Genomic DNA, 22,488 nt, shown 5'->3' with positions numbered 1-22,488 from the left:
TTACCCGGTGCATGGGCCTGGGGGGCATTTTTCACTCGGCTGGGGTCGAGCTCCTGATCCCTTACACCAGAAACTTTGGGTATTTATGTGACACATGAGGCTCAGAGTTAGAACTCTGAAGCTATGAAAGTCAGCAGTAACCCATATGGGAACTGTTTAAAAAGTTGAAAAAGTGATCAACCTTCGAGTAGAGATATGAATGAAGCTGATCTGGGGGACTAAGGTATATCAGAATACAGGGTAAGGAATGATATCACTCATATTTTAATTCAACTTCTATGTGAGACCAAAGAGAGAGATGTTTATTAGGTGCAAAATTTATATTTAGGGTAGTACATCTCCTAATTTAACTTGTATGGTCAGTTTAGTTGAGTACCATAAGTACTTGGGATCTTGAAAAGGGTGTGAGATTGTGTGATTGCAAAAACCTTGTGTCTGATGCTCTTTTTATCCAGGGTATGGACAGATGAGCAAAAAAAAATTTGGATTAAAAAATAAATAACTAATAGGGGGATAAAGGACAAAATAAATTGGGTAGATGGAAGTAACAGTGGTCAATGAGGGGAAGAGAAAAGTTTATGGAATGTATGAATTTTTTTTTCTTTTTTCTTTTTATTTCTTTTTTCTGGAGTGATGCAAATGTTCTAAAAAAATGAACATGGTGATGAATACACAACTATGTGATGATATTGTGAGCCATTGGTTGTATACTATGCATGGAATGTAGGTGTATGAATATTTCTCAATAGAAATATTTAAAAAAAATCTTCTCTTTAATGTCCTTTTAAAATAATCATTTCAAACACCAAGAAATATTTAACAATTCTTCTCACCTTACTTCCTGATGCAGTAATAGATGGAGCCCAGCCTGGTATCTTAGGCTGCTTCTTTACAGTTCATCATCTCTCGGGGTCCACTTGGATTAATCAAGGGTGAGAAGAACACGGATGAGATCAGAGAGTTAACAGGAGGCCGGATTGTGAGGTTCCTTTATTGGGAAGACTTAGGTTTTACTCTGAGTGAGACAGTAATGGAGGACCTTGATATAATCAGTCTGATATTTAAAAAGGTTACTCTGGTTGCTGGGGAATACTGTAGGAGGTCCAGGGAGAAGTCAGGAGACCACTGAAGAAGCGATTACAGTAATCTAGGCGATGTACAATGATGACTTTGAAACAGAATGATATAGCAGTAGAGGGAGTAAGAAGTGGTTGAATCCTGGATGTATTTTGAGGGTAGAGCCAGCAGGATTTGCTGATGGTTTAGAAATGAAGTTGAAAAATGACAGTGATATCTCTGAGAGTTTTCATTTGAAAAAGTGAATGAAATGAAATTTCTCCTAGACTAGGAGAAAAGCAGGTTTAGGGAGAATATTGAGGGCTTGGTTTTCAGACATCAAGTGCATTGTCTCATTAATTGCCAAAATAATTCTGAAAGTTGTTTCTATTATTAATTTTGTTTTACAGATGAAGAAATTGAAGTTCAGAAAAATTAAATAAATTGCCCAAGCTTACACACTTGTAAATGGCAGAGTTAAATTAGAACCTGGGTCTTTTGGAATCCGAAGTCTATCCATATCTGGTACCTGCTACTATATATGATTTTACTTTTTAGCATATAATCTTTATTCAATGCCCATACATGGCAGAGATTGCTAATATAAAGTCCCCCCTGATTTTAAGTGGGTATATGGCTGCCTGGCTAGATAATAATTCCTAGCTTCTCTTACAGTTAGATATGACCATATGACTAAGTTATGGATTAGCTATATGATTGGAAGTGAAGTAACTTCTAGGTCATGTACTTAAAAGAAAGATACTTGTCTTCCATTTCCTCTTTCTTTGAGATGGAACAAGGATGCTCTGGTGGACAAGGTATATACCCTATGGGAAAGTGGAATAATGAGAAAGATGCAAGATCCTGTAGAGCAGAGCTGGACTCTTACTGGATTCACTAACGAATACAACTTTTAAACAAGAGAGAAGTTAAGCTTCCTTTTTGTGTAAGCTAGTATTAAAGTAGCTAAATCACTATCTGTTTGGGTTTGTTAAGCTGCCAGAATGCAATATACCAGAAATGGACAAACTTTTAAAAAGGGAATTTATTAAGTTGCAAGTTTACAGTTCTAAGGCTGTAAAATGTCCAAACAAAGGCACCAGAGAAAGAAACTTTGACTCCAGAAAGGCCAGTGGGTCCAGAACACCTCTGGCAGCAGAGATGGCACATGGCTGGCATCTGCTGGGGTCTCTGGCTTCTGGTTTCAAACAACTTCCCCAGAGGCATTTACTTTCTGCATCTCCACATATCTGAGTCTCCTTTTGGGTCTGTTGGCTGTGAAGCTTTTTCCAAAATGGTTCCCTCTTGAAGGACTCCAGCAAGCAACCCACCTTGAATGGATGGAGATACATTTCCATGGAAACCACTTAATCAAAATGTTCACCCACAATTGTAGGTCACATCTCCATGGAAACTTAATTAAAAAAAATCCCACCCTGCAATACTGAATTAGGATTAAAGAACATGGCTTTTCTGGGATACACAATAATTTCAAACCAGCACACCATCTTAACACATATACCAAAGATTAGCCACTATATACCACAGCTTCCCAGAATGCAGTATGGTGCAGTGGTTAAATATAATAATGGGCTTTAGAATGAGACAGTTGGTTCATTCCTGGCTGGCCATTCAGTTGTTAAATGTCTTGGACTAGTTTTGCATCCTCTCTGTACCTCAGGACCTTTATCTTAAAATAGGAGTATGATAACAGTATCTACCTTATAAGGGTTTTGCTATGGTTAAATGGTTTAATGTGTGGGTGGCACTTAGAGCACTGACTGGGACATGATGAAAAAAAAAAGGAGATTGTGATGGTTAAACTCATGTGTCAGCTTAGTTCGATTATGGTGTCCAATCGTCTGGTCAAGTAAGCACTGGCCTGATTGATACTGTGAGGATATTTTGTGGGCTTAAATAGCCAGTAAGTGAATTGTATCTATGGCTGATTACATCCACAATCGGCTAAGGAGATTGCCTTCAGCAATGAGCAAAGCCTCATCCAATCAGTTGAAGTCCTTTAAAGCTTACCTGATTATTTCAGCAGTCAGAAGGAAGAATTTCCATTTCTACTTCATCCAGCCAGCTTCTCCTAGGGAATTTATAAAAAAAACCTTCATTGGAATTACCAGCCTGTGGCCTGCCCTACAGAATTTGGACTTGCCTCTCCCCACAGTCACATGAGCCAATTCCTAAAACAAATCCCATAATATTTACATTATGTATAGCTCCTGTTGGTTCTGTTTCCCTGGAGAACCGTAAACAGGGATAAACCACTAGCATTGAAAGCAAATATCGACCCATAATAAATTTTATTTGAATAGAGATGTGTGAGGATCGGGCATGGATCATTTTCAGAAAGAATACTTTGGAGCTTTGCCTTTCTCCCTTTCTAGTTATGGCAGAAAGGACTAGATGTCCATCAAAATCTGTTCCCTTTCAATAGTGCATTATCCCTGAGAAACTGATGCCTAGCCAAGGACTATTTGTTTCCAGACCCTCTTGACTAGTTCTGGGCTGTTTTAGTTTTCTAGGCTGCTACAAGCAGATACTGTGAAATCACCATTGGCTTAACATTGAGAATTTATTAACTTACAGTTTTGAGGCTGAGAAAAATGTCCAAATCAAGGCACCATCAATGTGATACTTTCTTCCCAAAGACTGGCTGTCAGAGATCCTTGACTCCTCTGCCACATGCAAGGCATCTGACAGAGTATGCTGGGCTCTCCCTCCCCTTCAGGATTTTGTTGATTTCATCTTCTTGCTTTCATGGTTTTCACTCTCTCTCCCTGAATTCATCCTGTTTATAAAAAGGATTAACACCCACCCTGTGACATGCCATAACTGAAGCAACCTCATCAAATGGTCCTACTTACAATAGATTTACACTCACAGGAATGGATTAATTTCAATAATATGATTATTTGGGGTACACACATTCTAAACCACCACACACCACCCTCTTGACCTCGAAAAACATATTTTTTCTGTATATAAAATGTATTCATTTTATCACAATATCCCAGAAGCCTTAAGTCAATTCAGTAACAATGCTAGGTACAAAGTCTCATCAAAATTGGTTATAGGTGTGGTCTGTCCTGATGCAATTCTCCTTCATCTGTGGATCTGTGAAACCTACAGAACAAGTTATCTGCTTACAACATCTGAAGGAGGAACAGACATAGGATAAACATTTCCATTTTTATAGAGAGAAATTTGGATGATGGGTTCAAAATAATTCCAAATCACTGCAGGCCATACTCCATTAGATTTCAAAGTCTGAGAGTCATCTGTGGAGAATTGTTTTGTCCTCTGTGCCTGATGGAGTGTACATTTTCAAGTACTTGTACAGTGGCTCTCCAATCACTGGGGTGAAGTGATGGCCAGACTCTCTGCAATCCCCAGGAAATAGGCTTCACCCTCTGAGAAAACTAAGGTGGTAGTCAGACCCTCTTCAATCTCCAGGGAATAGGTTCCACAGGGGGGTGGCAACCATCTTCCTAAACAATGGGACAGAAGCCTTGTCTTCTGCAAGCTCCAAGACATATTCACTCTTTCCACACACACGGGTGGGCTTGTTTTCTTTGCCCAAGAAGATGTCTTTGGTCCACCCCTCAGCTTTCTAATTTCTAATTTGAAGTCCTTTTTCCTTCAATCTGTCCCTTTTCTGTCCCTTTTAGTCCAGACTGGCAGTAATTCCATTCATACAAATCTCACAAAAAATTATTGGTTTCACATGTAGTACACAAGTGTCCAAACCACCAGACAGTTGAACTTTCCACAATTTCTTTCTGGATAATTGCATTTCCAATCCTGTGTTGCACTGAAATGGCTGGATTTTTCCATGCTCAGTTAAACCCTCACATGGGGCACTATTCTCTGAGGACTTATTTTCCAGAGGCTCAGAATTTTCCAAACCATCAGTTTCTGGTTTCCTTGTGCCCACAAGTTCAGTTCTCAGCTTCCCCTTTCCTCCTGTATTTTACTATACTGCAAAGAGAAACCATGTTACACTTTCCACATTTAGCTTAAAAATCTTTTCTAAATACCCAGATTCATCACTATCAAATTCTGCTTTCCATCTGACATCAGAACTCAACTTCGCCAAATTCTCTATCACTTTAAAACAAGGGTCATCTTTCTTCCAGTTTCCAGTAACACATTCATCATATCTGTCTAAGGCCTTATCAGAAGTATCTTCAGGGTCCATATTTCTACCTTCAGTGTCCATGCTTTCTTCAAAGCAATCTAGGATTTTTCTATCAAGTACCTCATAATCCTTCCAACCTCTACCCATTACCTCATTCCAAAAAGCTGTTTCCACATTTTTGGTATTTGCAATAGCAGCACCCTAATCTTCTAGTACCAAAATCTGTTTTTAGTTTCCTAGGCTGCTGAAAGTAGGTGCCATGAAATAGTTGGTTTAACAATGAGAATTTATTACCTTACAGTTCTGAAGCTGAGGAAAATGTCCAAATAAATGCATCATCAAGGTGATGCTTTCTTTCCAAAGACTGGTTATCTGAGATCCTTGACTCCTCTGCCACATGGCAAAGTGCAGGGCAATCTCTTTTTGTGGTTATGTTGATTTTAGCTTCTTGTGTCTGTGGCTTTTTCTTTCTCTTTGTATTCACTTACCTTTAAAGGACTCCAGTAAGAGGATTAAGACCCAACTTGCGAAGAGATTAAGACCCACCACAGGCCATGCCTTAACTGAAATATTCATCAAAAGGTCCTGCTTACCATAGGTTTACACCCATAGGAATGAGGCAGCTTTAAGAATAATGATTTTCTGGGTTACATACAGTTCCAAACCACCACATGGGTCTAGGGTTTTTAAGAAGTGGGCAGGGCTTCTCCGTTCTCTTTCTCAACCTCCACTTCAGAAGCTATTTCCATATTTTTGGTATTTACAATAGCAGCACCCTAAACTTCAGAGCTATAAAAAGGAAGGAATCTATACTCTTGGAGGACCATAGAAACCTCCCACTGACAGGAAACCCTGCATCAGTCCTTGTGAGTAAGAAGAAAGCTTTTATTGTGTTAATTAACCACTGAAAATTTGGGATTTATATGCTATAGCAGCTTATGTTATTCCAACATATATATATCAGGTTATTCATACTCCTTTATATACTTGGAAAAATACTTTTTGGTCACCTAACCCATCAAAATAATCTTTTTCCTTCTATACAACTACAATTTCACTGTTTCTGAAAAGCCACAGTCCCTTAAAAATAAGAAAGCAAGCAATGTTGGAATGCCCCTTCCCACTCTTTTCTCCTCACTAAAAGTCAGATTATGATTTCTTTTCCAGAACTTACTCTAGTTTAGCACATTGTTATGTGCTGAATTGTGTTCCCTAAAAAATTATGTTCAAGTCATAACCCCTGGTCTTGTGCACATGACCTTATTTCAAAATAAGTTTTTTAAAGATGTGATTAAGATAAGGCCAAGAAGACCTTAATTCAATATCACTGGTATCCATCTAAGAAGAGGAAAATTTGGGCATAACACACACAAACACCAGGGAGAAAGCCATGCAAGGATGGAAGAGGCAGAGATTGGAATGATGCAGCTACAAGTCAAGGAACACCAAGGATTGCTGGCAAATACCAGAAGCTAGAGAATTTCAGATTGAGTGTGTTCCTGATAATACCTTGATCACAGACTTCTAGCTTCCAAAATTATGAGACAATAAATTTCTATTCCTTTAAGCCATCTAGTTTGTGGTACTTTGTTCTGGCAGCTAGGAAAAGAATACACCCATCTTTCCCCCACTGACCTAAGAAAAGACAACATTCTGTGTGAACTCGGATCATGTTTCAATGCAAATGATGAGTCTTGGCTTTACTGAAACTGAACAAAGTTCTTCACACCAAAATCACTAGACTTCTACATGGGCAGAGACCTTGGCATGTCAAGAGCAAATGCTATCATTTGTTTGGCACCACCTTTAGATTTTTTTGTTTGTTCTCTTTTGTGCTTTGTCTAGCCAAGATTTATAATCCCGACTTTTACCTTGTTTAACAAAAGTTCTAAAAAAAATGAGGGCAGAACCAACTGTGAAAAGTGCATGGGCTCTCATATACTGCAGCGCCCACCAGGCCATAAGTTATATAAGCATTAACAAAACTTACTAACACTTCTATGCTGACAAAAATGAATAAAGATTCAGCCTGGTCTATGCAAATTTCCAAACCCCAGGAGCTTGAGAGGTCTCTCGTTCATTTTTCCCTCAGATATATTTTCTAGCATTTCCAAGTGATAAGACACTTCTTTGGATTCACTCTGAAATGAACAAAAGATGGAGAATAAAAAATTTGAAATATATGTGAGAAAAATCAAGGGAGAGTAGTTGGCTCCATCTCTACAGGAATAAAATTGCCTCTGGGTTTAGTCATTCTGCGAATGCCGAGTTGCCATTAGCTGAAGCATCAGACCTGGTTGTCTCTGGCCTGGACAACAGTTCTCAAAGTTCTCATCCTGAGTGGGAGATAAGATGGGTGAAGTGGAATAGAAAGGGAGAATGGGAAGGAGAGATGAGAGAGAGGAGCGAGAGCTGGGAGAGAGGAATTGTTAACAAGGATTTTATAAAGCTTAACAGTAGCTAACTTTTCTTATGTAAAGAAGGATTTTATAAACTTAACAGTAGCTAACTTTTCTTGCCTAATTTAGCTATTTACGTGTATTTTAGCTTCTGAATGATAGAAATATCTAGCAAAAGCATTTGTGTCATTTTATATTCACTGCTATGCATTTGGTGTGAGTTAAGGATTGTGAAGGAAAGAGTTATGGGCCCCATCAGGCTAAGAAAAACAACTCGGGACCTTCCGGGGTGGTTATCTGCCTCTCGCAACCCCCATGACTCCTTGCACCAGAAATGCTTGTTGTGAAAATGATTGTTATCTGCTTCTTGCATGAAGCAACACCTGTGACCCATGCTCAACCCCCACCCCCCTCCTCCTCCCCCTTAAAAGCTTCCCCAAACCCAGGCTAGGGGCTCTCTGTTCCTGCGTGTTCAGTGAGCCCCACGCATGTGTGGTAAATAAACCCCTTGCGTGTTGCATGAGAGAACGTCTCTTGGAGTCCTCCTTTGCGTGGCAAAACTCTCGAATTCTTACATTTGGAGGTCCCACTGAGATTGGCTCTTCGTAGGGGAGGCTCCAACAGCCTTCTCTCTTGGGGTAAGTGAGGGCTTTTTCTCTGAGGTGTGATCGCTTAGTCTGTCAGACTGGCAGTGACTGTCGGAGAGTCGCGTGAGCACTCCCCGACCACAACCAACAGACGTGTCCAGGGGTTGCAGGTCACTCTCCCAAGGGACGCCTCGGGATTGGGGGACCTCTGGGGATGCCTGGAGGCTTCCTACAGGGCTGACTCTGATTCTGTTTCCCTTCTGACGGGGGAAGACTCGATCACAGTCATCAGGCCAGTCGAAGCTGTGTCTCTGAAACCATGTAAACGTGGTGTGCCGGCTCTGTGTGTGTCTGTCTGTATTTGTGTGTTGGGAATTGTTTTTGTTTTACCGAAGATGGGTCAGGGAATGTCGACTCCACTTTCTCTGACCTTAAGACACTGGTCGGAGGTCAGGGAAAGAGGTCAGAATCTATCTCTTATTGTAAAGAAAGGCAAATGGCAGACCTTCTGCTCGGCCGAGTGGCCCTCCTTTAACGTGGAATGGCCTCGTGAAGGAGCTTTTCATCTACCCTTGATTCAGGCCGTCAAGTCAGTCATCTTCCGCCCTGACCCGTATGGCCACCCGGACCAGCAGCCCTACATCATGGTTTGGCAGGACCTGTGTGAAAACCCACCTCTATGAGTAAAGCCATTTCTTACTCCTCTTGGTCAACATGACTCTCCCTCTGTACTCCCAATCAAGGTGCCGGGTCCTTCTCAAGCTCCAAAACTCTATCCTTCTTTGCCTCCTGCAGTCCTACCGGAATCCCAATCGGATCTACTCCTCTTCGACGCAGGTCCTTTTTCCCCTCCTCCCTACCCTTCAGCTCCGGTACAGGACCCCCCTTCTCTTAGCTCACCTTCCCCCTCCTCTAGTTCTCTCTCCCCGCCCTCTTCCATTCCCTCTCCGCAGGTTCACCAACAGACGATCCCAGATGAACCAGGACCAGCACATAGTACATGAAGCAGATGAGCACTAAACCCATCTGATGTGGCAGTCACTCTCCCCCTCAGACCATACAGGCCTCCAGTGGATGATGGACACAGGGGAGAAATGCCCGCTCTACAATACTGGCCCTTTTCCTCCTCTGACTTATATAACTGGAAAAATAATAACCCTCCTTTTTCCGAGGCTCCCACTAGGCTGACTGGATTGGTGGAGTCCCTTATGTTCTCTCACCAGCCCACTTGGGATGATTGTCAACAACTCCTGGGGACTCTCTTCACCACAGAGGAGCGAGATCGGATCCTACTGGAAGCCAGGAAGCAAGTTCCTGGACAAGACGGGAGACCCACCCAACTCCAGCATGTCATCGATGATCGATTCCCACTGCGCCGACCTAATTGGGACCCGAACACCTCTGAAGGTAGGGAGCATCTGTCCATCTATCGCCAGACTCTAGTAGTGGGTCTCCGAGCAGCTGCACGCCGGCCCACCAATTTGGCCAAGGTAAGAGAGGTTATTCAGGGAGCGGACGAATCGCCCTCAGTCTTTTTAGAAAAACTAATGGAAGCATACCGTAGGTATACTCCCTTTGACCCTCAATCAGAGGATCAAAGAGCCTCAGTGGCCATGGCCTTTATCGGCCAATCAGCTCCAGACATTAGACACAAGCTGTAGCGCTTAGACGGGTTGCAGGACCTAGCTTTGCAAGATTTAGTCAAAGAAGCTGAAAAAGTGTTTTATAAGAGAGAAACAGAGGAGGAAAAAGAACAAAGGAGAGAGAGAGAGAGAGAGAGAGGAAAAAGAGTTGGTAAGAGAGAAAAGGAGAACGAAAGAATTAACAAAGATCCTGGCCACAGTAGTTGAAAGAAACACTGAAGGTAGAGGACGAGCTGGAGAAAATCCCTCGGGTCTGCATTATCATACCCCTCTTAGTCCAGACCAGTGCGCCTACTGCAAAGAAACTGGGCACTGGGCCAAAAACTGTCCGAAAATACGGAGGGGTACTAGGCCCCCAAATTGGCAACAACTGGCCACGTTGGCTCTAGAAAGTGAAGACTAGGGGAGTCAGGGCTCGGCACCCCTCCCCGAGCTCAGGGTAAATTTAATGTGGAGGGGGTACCAATTAATTTTGAAGTCGACATAGGAGCAGTAGTGTCGGCCCTCCAAGAACCTATAGGCCCGCTCTCTACAAAAAGGTCCTTGGTGCGGGGAGCAAATGGCAGTCGCTATCGCGCCTGGACTACCAAAAGAACCATGGACCTGGGGAAGGGGAAGGTTCAACACTCCTTCCTAGTTATCCCTGAGTGCCCTGCCCCGATTATGGGAAGAGACTTGTTAACTAAACTAAGGGCGAGAATCACCTTCAATCCTAAGGGGCCAAAGGTGGAATTTTTAAACCCGCTAGTAAGCCAACCTGTAATAACTGCCCTCACCTTGCCAGTCGAAGAAGAACATCAGCTGTACGTAAAACCAGAACAGCTCCACAGTTCTATTCCTCAGGCCTGACTTGAAGAATTCCCTAATTCCTGGGCAGAAGTTGCCGGGTTAGGGTTGGCAGTCAATCAGCCCCCAGTAGTAGTGACCCTAAAGCCCACCGCCTCTCCAATTCGGGTAAAACAATACTACTTAAGCAAGGAAGCCTGGGAAGGAATCAAGCCCCATATAGAGAAATTCCTTGGCTTAGGAGTACTTAAGCCCTGCCAATCAGCCTGGAACACTCCCTTATTGCCGGTCAAAAAGCCAGGGACTAGAGACTATAGACCGGTGCAAGACTTACGGGAAGTAAATAGCAGAGTGCAGGATATACATCCTACGGTGCCAAATCCCTATAACCTGCTCAGTACTCTCCATCCTGAAAAGACTTGGTATACTGTGCTTGATCTAAAAGATGCTTTCTTCTGCCTGCCCTTGCATAAGGACAGTCAACCCTTGTTCACTTTTGAGTGGATCGATCCAGAGGCGGGATCCTCGAACCAACTGACTTGGACACGCTTGCCCCAGGGGAGTTCAAAAACTCCCCCACCATTTTTGACGAAGCTCTTCATAAAGACTTAAGCTCCTTCAGAATTCAGCATCCCAGAGTCACCTTGCTACAATATGTGGACGACTTACTGTTGGCAGCAGACACTAAGGAGGACTGTGAGTATGGAACCCGAAAACTGTTAAGTGAGCTAGCCGCACTGGGGTACTGAGCCTCGGCCAAAAAGGCCCAAATCTGTAAAAGGGAAGTAATCTTCCTGGGATATACTCTTAAGAATGGAAAGCGATGGCTCACTGAGGCTAGAAAGAAAGCTGTAACACAGATACCCCCGCCCACGACCTGAAAGCAGCTACAAGAGTTCTTAGGGACAGCGGGATTCTGCCGGTTGTGGATCCCAGGGTTTGCAGCCCTTGCTGCCCCATTATTCCCCTTGCTCAAAGGGAGCGCTGATTTCCAGTGGGGAATAGAACAGCAGGAAGCCTTCAACAGCATTAAGAAAGCGCTCCTGTCAGCTCCAGCTTTAACCCTCCCAGACGTGAATAAACCTTTCATGCTCTACATAGAAGAAAAAAGAGGTGTGGCTAGAGGGGTCCTAACACAGGCTTTAGGCCCCTGGAGGAGACCGGTGGCCTATCTGTCCAAGCGATTAGATTCAGTTGCCAGCGGATGGCCACGCTGTCTCAAGGCCATTGCGGCAGCTGCCCTCCTGGCAAAAGACACAGACAAACTCACTGTAGGACAGAAGCTGACCATAATAGCCCCTCATGCCTGGGAGAGCATAATCCGCCAGCCTCCAGATAGATGGATGTCAAATGCCAGAATTACCCACTATCAGAGCATCCTCCTAGACAAAGACAGGGTGACTTTCGGGGCCCCATCAGCTTTAAACCCGGCTACCCTGCTCCCAGACGAGACCGCGGGACCTGTGCTGCACACTTGCCAAGAGATATTAGCTGAAGAGACCGGAATCCGCAGAGACTTAAAAGACCAACCATTACCTAACTCAGAGGTAACCTGGTTTTCGGACGGAAGCAGCTTTCTCCAACACGGTAAGAGGCGAGCAGGAGCAGTGGTAGTCAGTGGGACAAAAGTTATTTGGTCTTCTAGCCTCCCGGAGGGAACATCTGCCCAAAAAGCTGAACTAATTGCCCTCACAAAAGCTCTAGAATTAGCAAAAGAAAAACGAGCGACTATCTATACAGATAGCCGTTATGCCTTTGCTACTGCCCACGTACATGGGGCAATTTACCAACAAAGAGGGCTATTAACCTCAGCTGGTAAAGAAATCAAACACAAAGAGGAAATTCTTAAACTCCTGGCAGCAGTCATGCTTCCCAAAGAACTAGCCATTGTCCACTGTGCTAGCCACCAAAGAGGCTCGGACCCAATAACCATGGGTAATAAGCGAGCAGATGAAGAAGCAAAGTGGCAGCATTAAGGGACCCTGTAAACTTGGTCCTAATAACCAAAGAAAACCAGCAACCCCCTGAAACACTATCTGAGGTTACACCCCAAGGAGAATCGGAAGCCCTAGCTTACATACAGCAGGTCCACCAGCTCACTCACCTGGGTACAGGGAAACTACAGCAGCCCCTGCAAGATCAGAGGGAATTGTACCCTCTGGCAGCCTCAAAAAGAAGAGAACTGGCAGATCGTGCAGCTAGAGAATGTCAGGCATGTCAAATTGTGAACGCCTACCCCCCCAAAGCTCCTAACGGAAAAAGACTAAGGGGAACTCGACCTGGGCAGTTCTGGGAAGTTGACTTTACTGAAATTAAACCTGCAAAATATGGACTTAAATACTTACTAGTTTTTATAGACACCTTTTCAGGATGGGTTGAAGCCTAGCCAACTAGGAGAGAAACAGCCCAGGTCGTAGTCAAGAAGATTATGGAAGAAATTTTTCCCCGGTTCAGTCTACCAAAGGTAATAGGGTCAGATAACGGACCTGCATTTGTAGCCCAGGTAAGTCAGGGTGTGGCCAGGATATTGGGGATTGATTGGAAATTGCATTGCGCATACAGACCCCAAAGTTCAGGACAGGTAGAAAGAATGAACAGGACAATTAAAGAGACCCTAACCAAATTAGCTATAGAAACTGGCTTGAAGGATTGGACCATGCTCCTGCCTTATGCCCTGTTCAGGGCCCGGAATACCCCCTCTGCTCTCATGTATAATCTAACCCCTTATGAAATCTTGTATGGAGCGCCACCTCCAGTCAAAGACATGTCCTCCATTCTAGAGATTAATAGTTTCCTCCATACCCCCTTGCTTGACAGGCTGCGAGCCTTGGAAAAAGCCCAGCGGTTCCTGTGGCAGCAGCTCTCCACCTCCTACCAGCCAGGAGACAACAGAACTCCACATCAATATCAGGTGGGAGACTTGTCTACATCCGCTGTCACCAGGTACAGACTCTTGAACCTCGCTGGAAAGGACCGTATCAGGTACTCTTGACCACCCCCACCGCAGTCAAGGTCGATGGCATCACATCCTGGATCCATGCGTCTCATCTCAAACCTGCGCCTTCGTCCTCTGAGTCCCAATGGAAACTGGAAAGGACTGACAATCCTCTCAAGCTGCGGGTTCATAGGGTTACTACTCCTTCTCCTCCTTCCCCTAGGGGAACCCAATTCCAACCCGCATAAGCCTTGGAAATGGACAATAACCAGATGGGATGATGGGAAGACTATAAAAACTTGGGAGGGAGCAGGGGAGCCTTCTTTCCTAGTGACCCCTTGTAATCTTACCACTCTGGGGAATGAGCCCTGTTGCGACCTGACCCCCATCTACCTATGTCCTGCATCCAATCAGGGAAAAAGTTACTGTAACAGCCCAGGACACTATTATTGTGCCTACTGGGGCTGTGAGACTTTAACTTCAAAATGGACAACCTTAGGCGACCCCTTCCTCAAAATAGGATACCAGAAAACCTGTTCTAATCCTGGAAGCTGTGGGTCTGATGGATGGCCCGGGGCCCACCATGGAACACTCATGACCGGCGGTAGGCCTACAACAGATTTCTCACAAAACCCTTGCACTAAAATTTGGCTTAATATCACTAACCCCTCAGATAATAGTTGGATAACTGGAAAAACCTGGGGAGCCAGATTATACGAAACCGGCACAGACAGGGGGAAGCTAATACTAATTAAAAAGGAAGAAATTCCCCAAAAAGCTATCAGGGTAGGCCCCAACCCTGTTCTGACTATGAAAAACCCAGGGCCTTGTGCAAAGCCTACGCCCCCAGGAAGGCCTAGCAATAGCTCCCGAATTCCCACTTCTTCCCCCCTTCCGACTCCCAATAGTACTTCTCCCTACAATCCAGAGACTCCTGGCGACCGATTATACAACCTAATTCTAGGAGCCTTTTCTGCCCTCAATCACTCCCGAGCTAATCTCACCCAGTCATGCTGGCTTTGCCTGTCGGCTTCGCTGCCCTATTATGAAGGAATAGCTATAAATAAGTCATATACCATCCTCCCTAATGGCATGTCTTGCGACTGGGACAGTGACCATAAACTCACCCTGCCTGAGGTTATGGGACAAGGAACTTGTATAGGTAACCCTCCTCCCCACGTTAAAATCTTATGTGCTACCATTAATCAAACCCAAGATAATGATAAATTCCTTCAACTTCCCCCAGGTTTAAAGTGGGAATGTAACACTGGAATTACCCCTTGTGTATCTACAAAGGTTTTTAACAACTCTGTCAACTATTGTGTGTTGGTTTCTATATACCCCCGAATTCTCTATCATTCAGGGACAGAATTAGAAACTGTACTATTAAGCCAAACCAGATACAGAAGGGAACCAATCTCAATAACCCTGGCAGTTCTTATGGGGGTAACCGCCACTGCCAGTATAGGCACAGGGACTGCTGCCATTGTACATAGCAATCAACAAACCAGTCAATTACATGCCGCGATAGATCAAGACTTAAGTGAAATAGAAAGATCTGTCTCAGCCCTTCAGAACTCTCTAACCTCCCTTTCAGAAGTAGTTCTGCAAAATAGGCGAGGACTTGACTTACTTTTCCTTAAAGAGGGGGGACTATGTGCAGCTTTAAAAGAACAGTGCTGTTTCTATGCGGATCACTCTGGTGTTGTTAAAGAGTCCATGACAAAACTCAGAGAGTGCCTTCGTGAAAGACAAAAAGAACAAGAGGCGCAACAGGGGTGGTTTGAATCTTGGTTTACTAAGTCCCCCTGGTTGACAACGCTATTATCTGCTCTCACTGGGCCTTTAATTGTGTTACTTTTAATAATAACTATAGGACCATATATTCTAAATAGAATTATACAGTTTTTACAAAGGCAGATTGGAAATGTCAAATTAATGCTCATCAGACAACAGTACTCAGTATTAAATAACCCAGAAAATCTCTAAGATTAGAGATATGTACAAAAAGGAGTGGGGAATGTAAAGAAGGATTTTATAAAGCTTAACAGTAGCTAACTTTTCTTATGTAAAGAAGGATTTTATAAAACTTAACAGTAGCTAACTTTTCTTATGTAAAGAAGGATTTTATAAAACTTAACAGTAGCTAACTTTTCTTGCCTAATTTAGCTATTTACATGTATTTTAGCTTCTGAATGATAGAAATATCTAGCAAAAGCATTTGTGTCATTTTATATTCACTGCTATGCATTTGGTGTGAGTTAAGGATTGTGAAGGAAAGAGTTATGGGCCCCATCAGGCTAAGAAAAACAACTCGGGACCTTCCGGGGTGGTTATCTGCCTCTTGCAACCCCCATGACTCCTTGCACCAGAAATGCTTGTTGTGAAAATGATCGTTATCTGATTCTTGCATGAAGCAACACCTGTGACCCATGCTCGACCCCCACCCCCCTCCTCCTCCCCCTTAAAAGCTTCCCCAAACCCAGGCTAGGGGCTCTCTGTTCCTGCGTGTTCAGTGAGCCCCACGCATGTGTGGTAAATAACCCCCTTGCGTGTTGCATGAGAGAATGTCTCTTGGAGTCCTCCTTTGCGTGGCAAAACTCTCGAATTCTTACAGAATGAGAATTTGGAACATTAGAAATGGGAGAAGTGTAGAATAGGAGAGGAGAAATTGGTACAGTGGAGGGAGTACTAAAAGAAGAAGACACAGAAGAATGAAGGAACATAAGGTGGTGTTCTAGTTTGCTAGCTATTGGAATGCAATATCCTAGAAATGGAATGGCTTTTAAAAGGGGGAATTTATTAAGTTGCAAGTTTACAGTTCTAAGGCTGTGAAAATGTCTCAATTACAGCAAATCTATAAAAAATATCCAATCTAAGGCATCAAAAAGGAGTTATCTTTACTTAAGAAAGGCTGATGAAGTTCAGGGTATCTTTCTCAACTGGAAAGGTACATGGCAAATGTGACATTTGCTAGATTCTCTCCAGGCTTCTTGTTTCATGAAGCTTCATCAGGGACATTTTCCTTCTTCATCTCCAAAGATCTCTGGCTGTGTGGCTCTATGACACTCATGTCTTTCCAAAATGTTTCCTCTTTTAAAGGATTCCAGTAAACTAATCAAGACCCACCTGGAATGGGTGGAGTCACACCTCTCTCTAATCAAAGGTTAATATCCACAATTGGGTGTGTCACAGCTCCTTGGAGATAATCTAATCAACTTTCCAATCTACAGTGCTGAATAGGGATTAAAAGAAACTTCTGCCTCTACCGATGGATCAGAATTAAAACATGGTTTTTCTAGGTCCTTTTAAACCAGCATAATGGGGAAGAAGGAAAATAGAAGTGGAAATGAGGAAGAAAGAGAGAAGAACCAGGGGAAAGGAAAGGGAACTAATATTCATAGAGTGCTTTTTGGATAAATGATAAACAACCTTAAGGTTGTTTATCCAACACAAAGGGACAGAAGTTGGGGCTAAGAGTGTAGGTACTTGAGGCCCTGGTGTTCATGAAGTTTTACTCTGGATGAGGTCTGATTGGTATTGGAGGTTCCTTCATCCAGGACTAGTCACATATTTTGCAGAACCCTGTGTGTTGGGGATTGAATCATGTTCCCTCACCTTTGCCAAAAGACATGTTCATGTCTTAACCCATGTTCCTATGGGTGAGAACCCATTTGTAAATAGTTCCTTTGAAAATGTTATTATTAGATAATCTTAATATTAGATGCTAAGGTCCAGACTTTTTTGTAAACAGGATCTTTAAAGCTCTATTTTCATGAGGCCAAACTGGATCAGGGTGGGCCTTAATCCATATGACTGGAGTCCTTATAAGGCAGAGGAAATTCAGATGCAGTCAGTCAATAGAAGCTGAAAGTCAGCAGAACTGAGACAATGAAGCAAATCACCATGTGATAGAGGTAGAAATGCAAACCAAGGAACTCCAAGAATTATGACAAGGCAGCCCCAGAATGCTACAAAACCCTGGGAGAAAGCATGGCCTATTGAGTACTTAATTTGGGACTTCTACTTCCAAAACCACGAGACAATAAATTCCCATTGTTTTTGCCAACCCACCGTGTGGTACTTGTCATAGCAGCCCTGACAAACTAAGACACTATGCAAAATAAAAAAGTGGAACTCCTTGTTTAAAAATTATTAAAAATATGAGGTGGAGACATCAGAGTAGTAAACTAATCATGGAGGTCTTTTGAGCATAGGGTTCTATGATGTTTGCACAGGTTGCACACTCATGAGTCAGACCTGTCTTCATCCATGATGGCATAACTGGAAATTAGAAAGGAACTCAACATTTGAGCGGTGTCTCTATGATGTCGAACCATCCACCTTACTGAAACTGGATATTTTGTACCATTTGAGAAAAATGGTTGATTGCTTGAATTTTCTTCAGAGCAACCATTTGTCTTAAGTTACACAGAGTTTTCTTTCATACTTGGCTCTATGACCCAGGGCTTTTTCCTTAAAATAAGATCTGTGCTTTGTTTACTGGTTAATAACTGCTGTGAAATTAATAGCCACTCTTTGTTTTTAATATCAGGATCAAAGATTATATTACTTGCACAATAAAGGGTCAGAGGTTGGCTCAGGTTTATTGAACACAGGGAGAGCATGTGATAAGCTCATGCAGGAACTCAAGAGGAAAACATTAATAAGAAATTCATGAAAATGTAACTATGTTAAATTATTAGGAAGGTTAAATAAGTGCATTTTCCTTTGTTCTAGTAATAATAAATTAAAATGATACTAGCCCATTTCCTCCTGTATTAAATATGAATCCAAGTTCCAGGTTTACTCTGGCTTTTTGGAAATGAAATTCTTACTAAAAAGTCATAAATTAAGAAATCTGTGTATTTCTGGTTCATTGGTGACACCTGGCCCTCCTATACATATCGGAAGCTGTGTTTCTGGGCAAAAGCTCCCAGCATTTCCTGCTGCTTGCTCAGATTTACGATGACCAAGATTGTTGCCTTTTTATTTTTACCTTCCTACAATATGTGCCTTTCTCAGTCTCTAATCAGTACAACTTGGGACAAAAAGACATATTTAAGTTTTACTCAGCAGATGCCAATTATGTACAGAGCAATTATAACTGAAAAATTTTTACCTAAAAAAAATTTTATTTTGAAATAGTTTCAGATTTACAAAATGGTTGCAAAAATAGTACAAAGAGTTTCCATCACCCTTCACCCAGTTTTTCCAATTGTTAATATCTTACCTAAATCATAGCACAATTACTCAAACTGGGAAATTAACATTGTTATAATTCCATGAATCAATCTAAAGATTTTATTCAAACTTTGCCAGTTGTCCTACCTATTTTAAAATGTTCAAACCGAGTCTATAGGCATAGTTGATAATATGTAGTTTTCTGCTTCATGAATTTTTTCCCCCCAAAACGTGTTTACCATCTGAGTTGTTTGGAACAAATACTGATGCTTGTGAATATCTGAAATTGTTACATCAACACAATCTCTACATATTATCCAGTGTTAGTGCTTGAATGGGGAATTTGTTTTAACTGTGGAAAGATGAGGTGGTAAACTTCAATAATAGTGAAACAAAGTCCTAGGTTTTTTTTCATATGTGCTATGGTGGGGATCACATTTCATTCTTTTTCCATGTGAGCATCCCCTTATTGCAGTGCCACCATTTATTGAAATTTTGCTTGGTTTTTGTTTGCTTGTTTGTTTGCTTGGGAAGTGCATGGGCCAGGCTAGATCTTTCTTTAATTGAACATTTCACCCACTGATAAACTGTCCCTCTTCTTTGATTGTCGATAATACCTAAGAAGACCCTCCTAAAGGTGGGTGGGAAAAGGCACCATACAGGCAGGGCAAGAAACAAGAACTGAAAAATTCTGCCCTGTTAAACAAAACTAAGCTAGTGGTTCAGAATAAGCTGAATGGAATGTCAAAGAACAGATAGACAACAACGTCATACAGCAAGAAAATCCTAGGTAAAAGAAGTGAAAACAATGTCCAGAATAAACTAATTAAGGTAATTAAATGCCTAGACGCCAGCAAAAAATAACAAATCACACTAGGAAAATTGAAGATATGGCCCAGTCAAAGGAACAAACCAACAATTCAAATGAGATAAAAGAGTTGAAATAATTAATTCAGAACGTTTGAACAGACATGGAAAACCTCATCAAAAATCAAATCAATGAATTGAGGGAGGATATAAAGAAGGAAAGGAATGAACGAAAAGAAGAAATTGAAAGTCTGAAAAAACAAATATCAACTTATGGGAATGAAAGTCACAGTAGAAGAGATGAAAAAACAATGGAAGCCTACAATGTCAGATTTCAAGAGGCAGAAGATAGGATTAGTGAACTGAAGAACGAAACATCTGAAAACCGACAAGCAAAAGAAAATATAGGGAAAAGAATGGAAAAATATGAGCAGGGCTTCAGGGAATTGAATGACAACATGAAGTGCAAGAATATACATGTTGTGGGTGTCCCAGAAGGAGAAGAGAAGGGAAAAGGAGGGGAAAAACTAATGGAGGAAATTATCACAAAAATTTCCCAACTCTTATGAAAGACTTAAAGTTACAGATCCAAGAAGTCCAGCATATCTCAAAGAGAATAGATCCAAATAGATGTATTCCAAGACACTTACTAATCAGAAGTCAGAGGTCAAAGAGAAAGAGAATCTTGAAAGCAGCAAGAGAAAAGCAATCATCATACAAGGGAAGCCCAATAAGACTATGTGTAGATATCTCAGCAGAAACCATGGAGGCAAGAAGACAGTGGAATGATATATTTAAATTACTAAAAGAGAAAAACTGCCAACCAAGAATTCTATATCCAGCAAAATTGTCCTTCCCAAATGAGGGGAAATTAAAACATTTTCAGACAAAAAAATCACTGAGAGAATTTGTGACCAAGAGACTGGCTCTGCAAGAAATATTAAAGGGAGCACTAGAGGCAGATATGAAAAGACAGGAGACAGAGGTGTGGAGAAGAGTGTAGAAATGAAGACACTCAGTAAAGGTAAAAAGAAGAAAAATTAGATATGACATAAATTCCAAAAGGCAAAATGGTAGAAGAAAGTACTGCTCATATAGTAGTAACACTAAATGTTAATGGATTAAACTCCCTATCAAAAGACATAGACTGGCAGAATGGATTAAAAAACAGGACCTGCCTATATGCTGTCTACAGGAAACACATCTTAGACCCAAGGATAAACATAGGTTGAAAGTGAAACTTGGGAAAAAGATATTTCATGCAAATAGCAATCAGAAAAGAGGAGGAGTAACTATACTAATATTCAACAAATTAGACTTCAAATGTAAAACAGTTAAAAGAGACAAAGAAGGACACTATGTATTAATAAAAGGAGCAATTCAACAAGAAGACCTAACAATCATAAATATTTATGCACCAAGCCAGAATGCTCCAAAATATATGAGGCAAACATGAACACTGAGAAGAGAAATAGACACATCTACCACTATAGTTGGAGACTTCAATTCCCCACTCTCATCAATGGACAGAACATCTAGACAGAGGATCAATAAAGAAGCAGAGAATTTGAATAATACAATGATAAGCTAGACTTAACAGAAATTTACAGAGCATTATACCCCACAGTGGCTGAATACACCTTTTTCTCAAGTGCTCATGGATCATTCTCAAGGATAGACCATATGCTGGATCTCAAAGCAAGTCTCAGTAAATATAAATAGATTGAAATCATACAAAGCACTTTCTAAGATCATAAAGGAACAAAGTTGGAAATCAATAATAGACAGAGTGCCAGAAAATTCACAAATATGTGGAGGCTCAACAACACACTCTTAAACAACCAGTGGGTCAAGGAAAAATTACAAGAGAAATCAGTAAATATCTTGAGACAAATGAAAACAAAAGCACAGCATATCAAAATTTATGGGAGGCAGCAAATGCAGTGCTAAGAGGGAAATTTATTGCTCTTAATGCCTATATCAAAAAAAGAAGAAAGGACAAAAATAGAGAAATTAACTGTCCACTTGGAAGAACTAGAGAAAGAGCAGCAAACTAATCCCAAAGCAAGCAAAAGGTAGGAAATAATGAAGATTAGAGCCAAAATAAATGAAATTGAGAACATGAAAACAACTGAGAAAATCAACAAAACCAGAAGTTGGTTCTATGAGAAAATCAACAAGATTGATGGACCCTCAGTGAGGCTGACAAAAAGAAGAGAGAGGATGCAAATAAATAAAATCAGAAATGGAAGAGGAGACATAACCGCTGACCCACAGAAAGAAAGGAAGTAATGACAGGATACTATGAACAACTTTAAATTCGACAATGTAGATGAAATGGACAACTTTCTAGAAATGTATGAACAACCAACTTTGACATGAGAAGAAATAGATGATCTCAACAAACCAATCACAAGTAAATAATTAAATCAGTCGTTAAGAAGCTCCCCAAACAGAAAAGTCCAGGACCAGATAGCTTCACATATGAATTCTACCAAGCATTCAAGAAAGAATTAGTACCAATCCTGCTCAAACTCTTCAAAAAAATTTAAGAGGAGGGAAAGCTACCTAACTCATTCTACGAAGCCAACATCACCTTCATACCAAAGCCAGACAAAGATATTACAAAAAAAAAACCAACAACAAAAAAATAAAACAAAACAAAAAAAAACTTCAGGACAATTTCTCTAATGTATATAGATGCAAAAATCCTCAACGAAATTCTAGCAAATCATATCCAACAACACATTAAAAGAATTATACACCATGACCAAGTAGGATTCATCCCAGGTATGCAAGGATGGTTCACCATAAGAAAATCAATTAATGTAATACACCATATCAACAAATCAAAGCAGAAAAACCACGTGATCATCTCGATTGATGCAGAAAAGGCATTTGACAAAATTTAACATCCTTTCCTGTTGAAAACACTTCAAAG

The 22,488-nt window shown here is 41.5% G+C and overlaps 1 protein-coding gene across 1 annotated transcript; it reads left to right on the top strand.

Annotated features, from left to right (window-relative positions):
* Positions 1-55: 55 nt before the first annotated feature.
* On the top strand, positions 56-17,865 carry LOC143668273 (uncharacterized). The gene is made up of 2 exons (XM_077142900.1): positions 56-12,208; positions 13,439-17,865. Exons 1-2 carry the CDS (start codon positions 11,710-11,712, stop codon positions 13,576-13,578), a joined length of 639 nt encoding a protein of 212 aa, XP_076999015.1. The 5' UTR covers positions 56-11,709; the 3' UTR covers positions 13,579-17,865.
* Positions 17,866-22,488: the final 4,623 nt, after the last annotated feature.

This window comes from Tamandua tetradactyla, chromosome 24 (genome assembly GCF_023851605.1).
Source record: "Tamandua tetradactyla isolate mTamTet1 chromosome 24, mTamTet1.pri, whole genome shotgun sequence".
In the NCBI taxonomy this organism is placed as follows: Eukaryota; Metazoa; Chordata; class Mammalia; order Pilosa; family Myrmecophagidae; genus Tamandua; species Tamandua tetradactyla.
The sequence above is the reverse complement of the archived record's forward strand: the minus strand, read 5'-3'. Positions and strand labels throughout refer to the sequence as shown.

Bases quoted from the DNA above. Each gene is read 5' to 3' on its own strand.
- LOC143668273 (XM_077142900.1), top strand. From the start codon at position 11,710: ATGCTCTACATAGAAGAAAAAAGAGGTGTGGCTAGAGGGGTCCTAACA. The intron at 12,209-13,438 runs GTAAGAGGCGAG...CTTGCTTGACAG, and splicing joins AAGCAGCTTTCTCCAACACG to GCTGCGAGCCTTGGAAAAAG.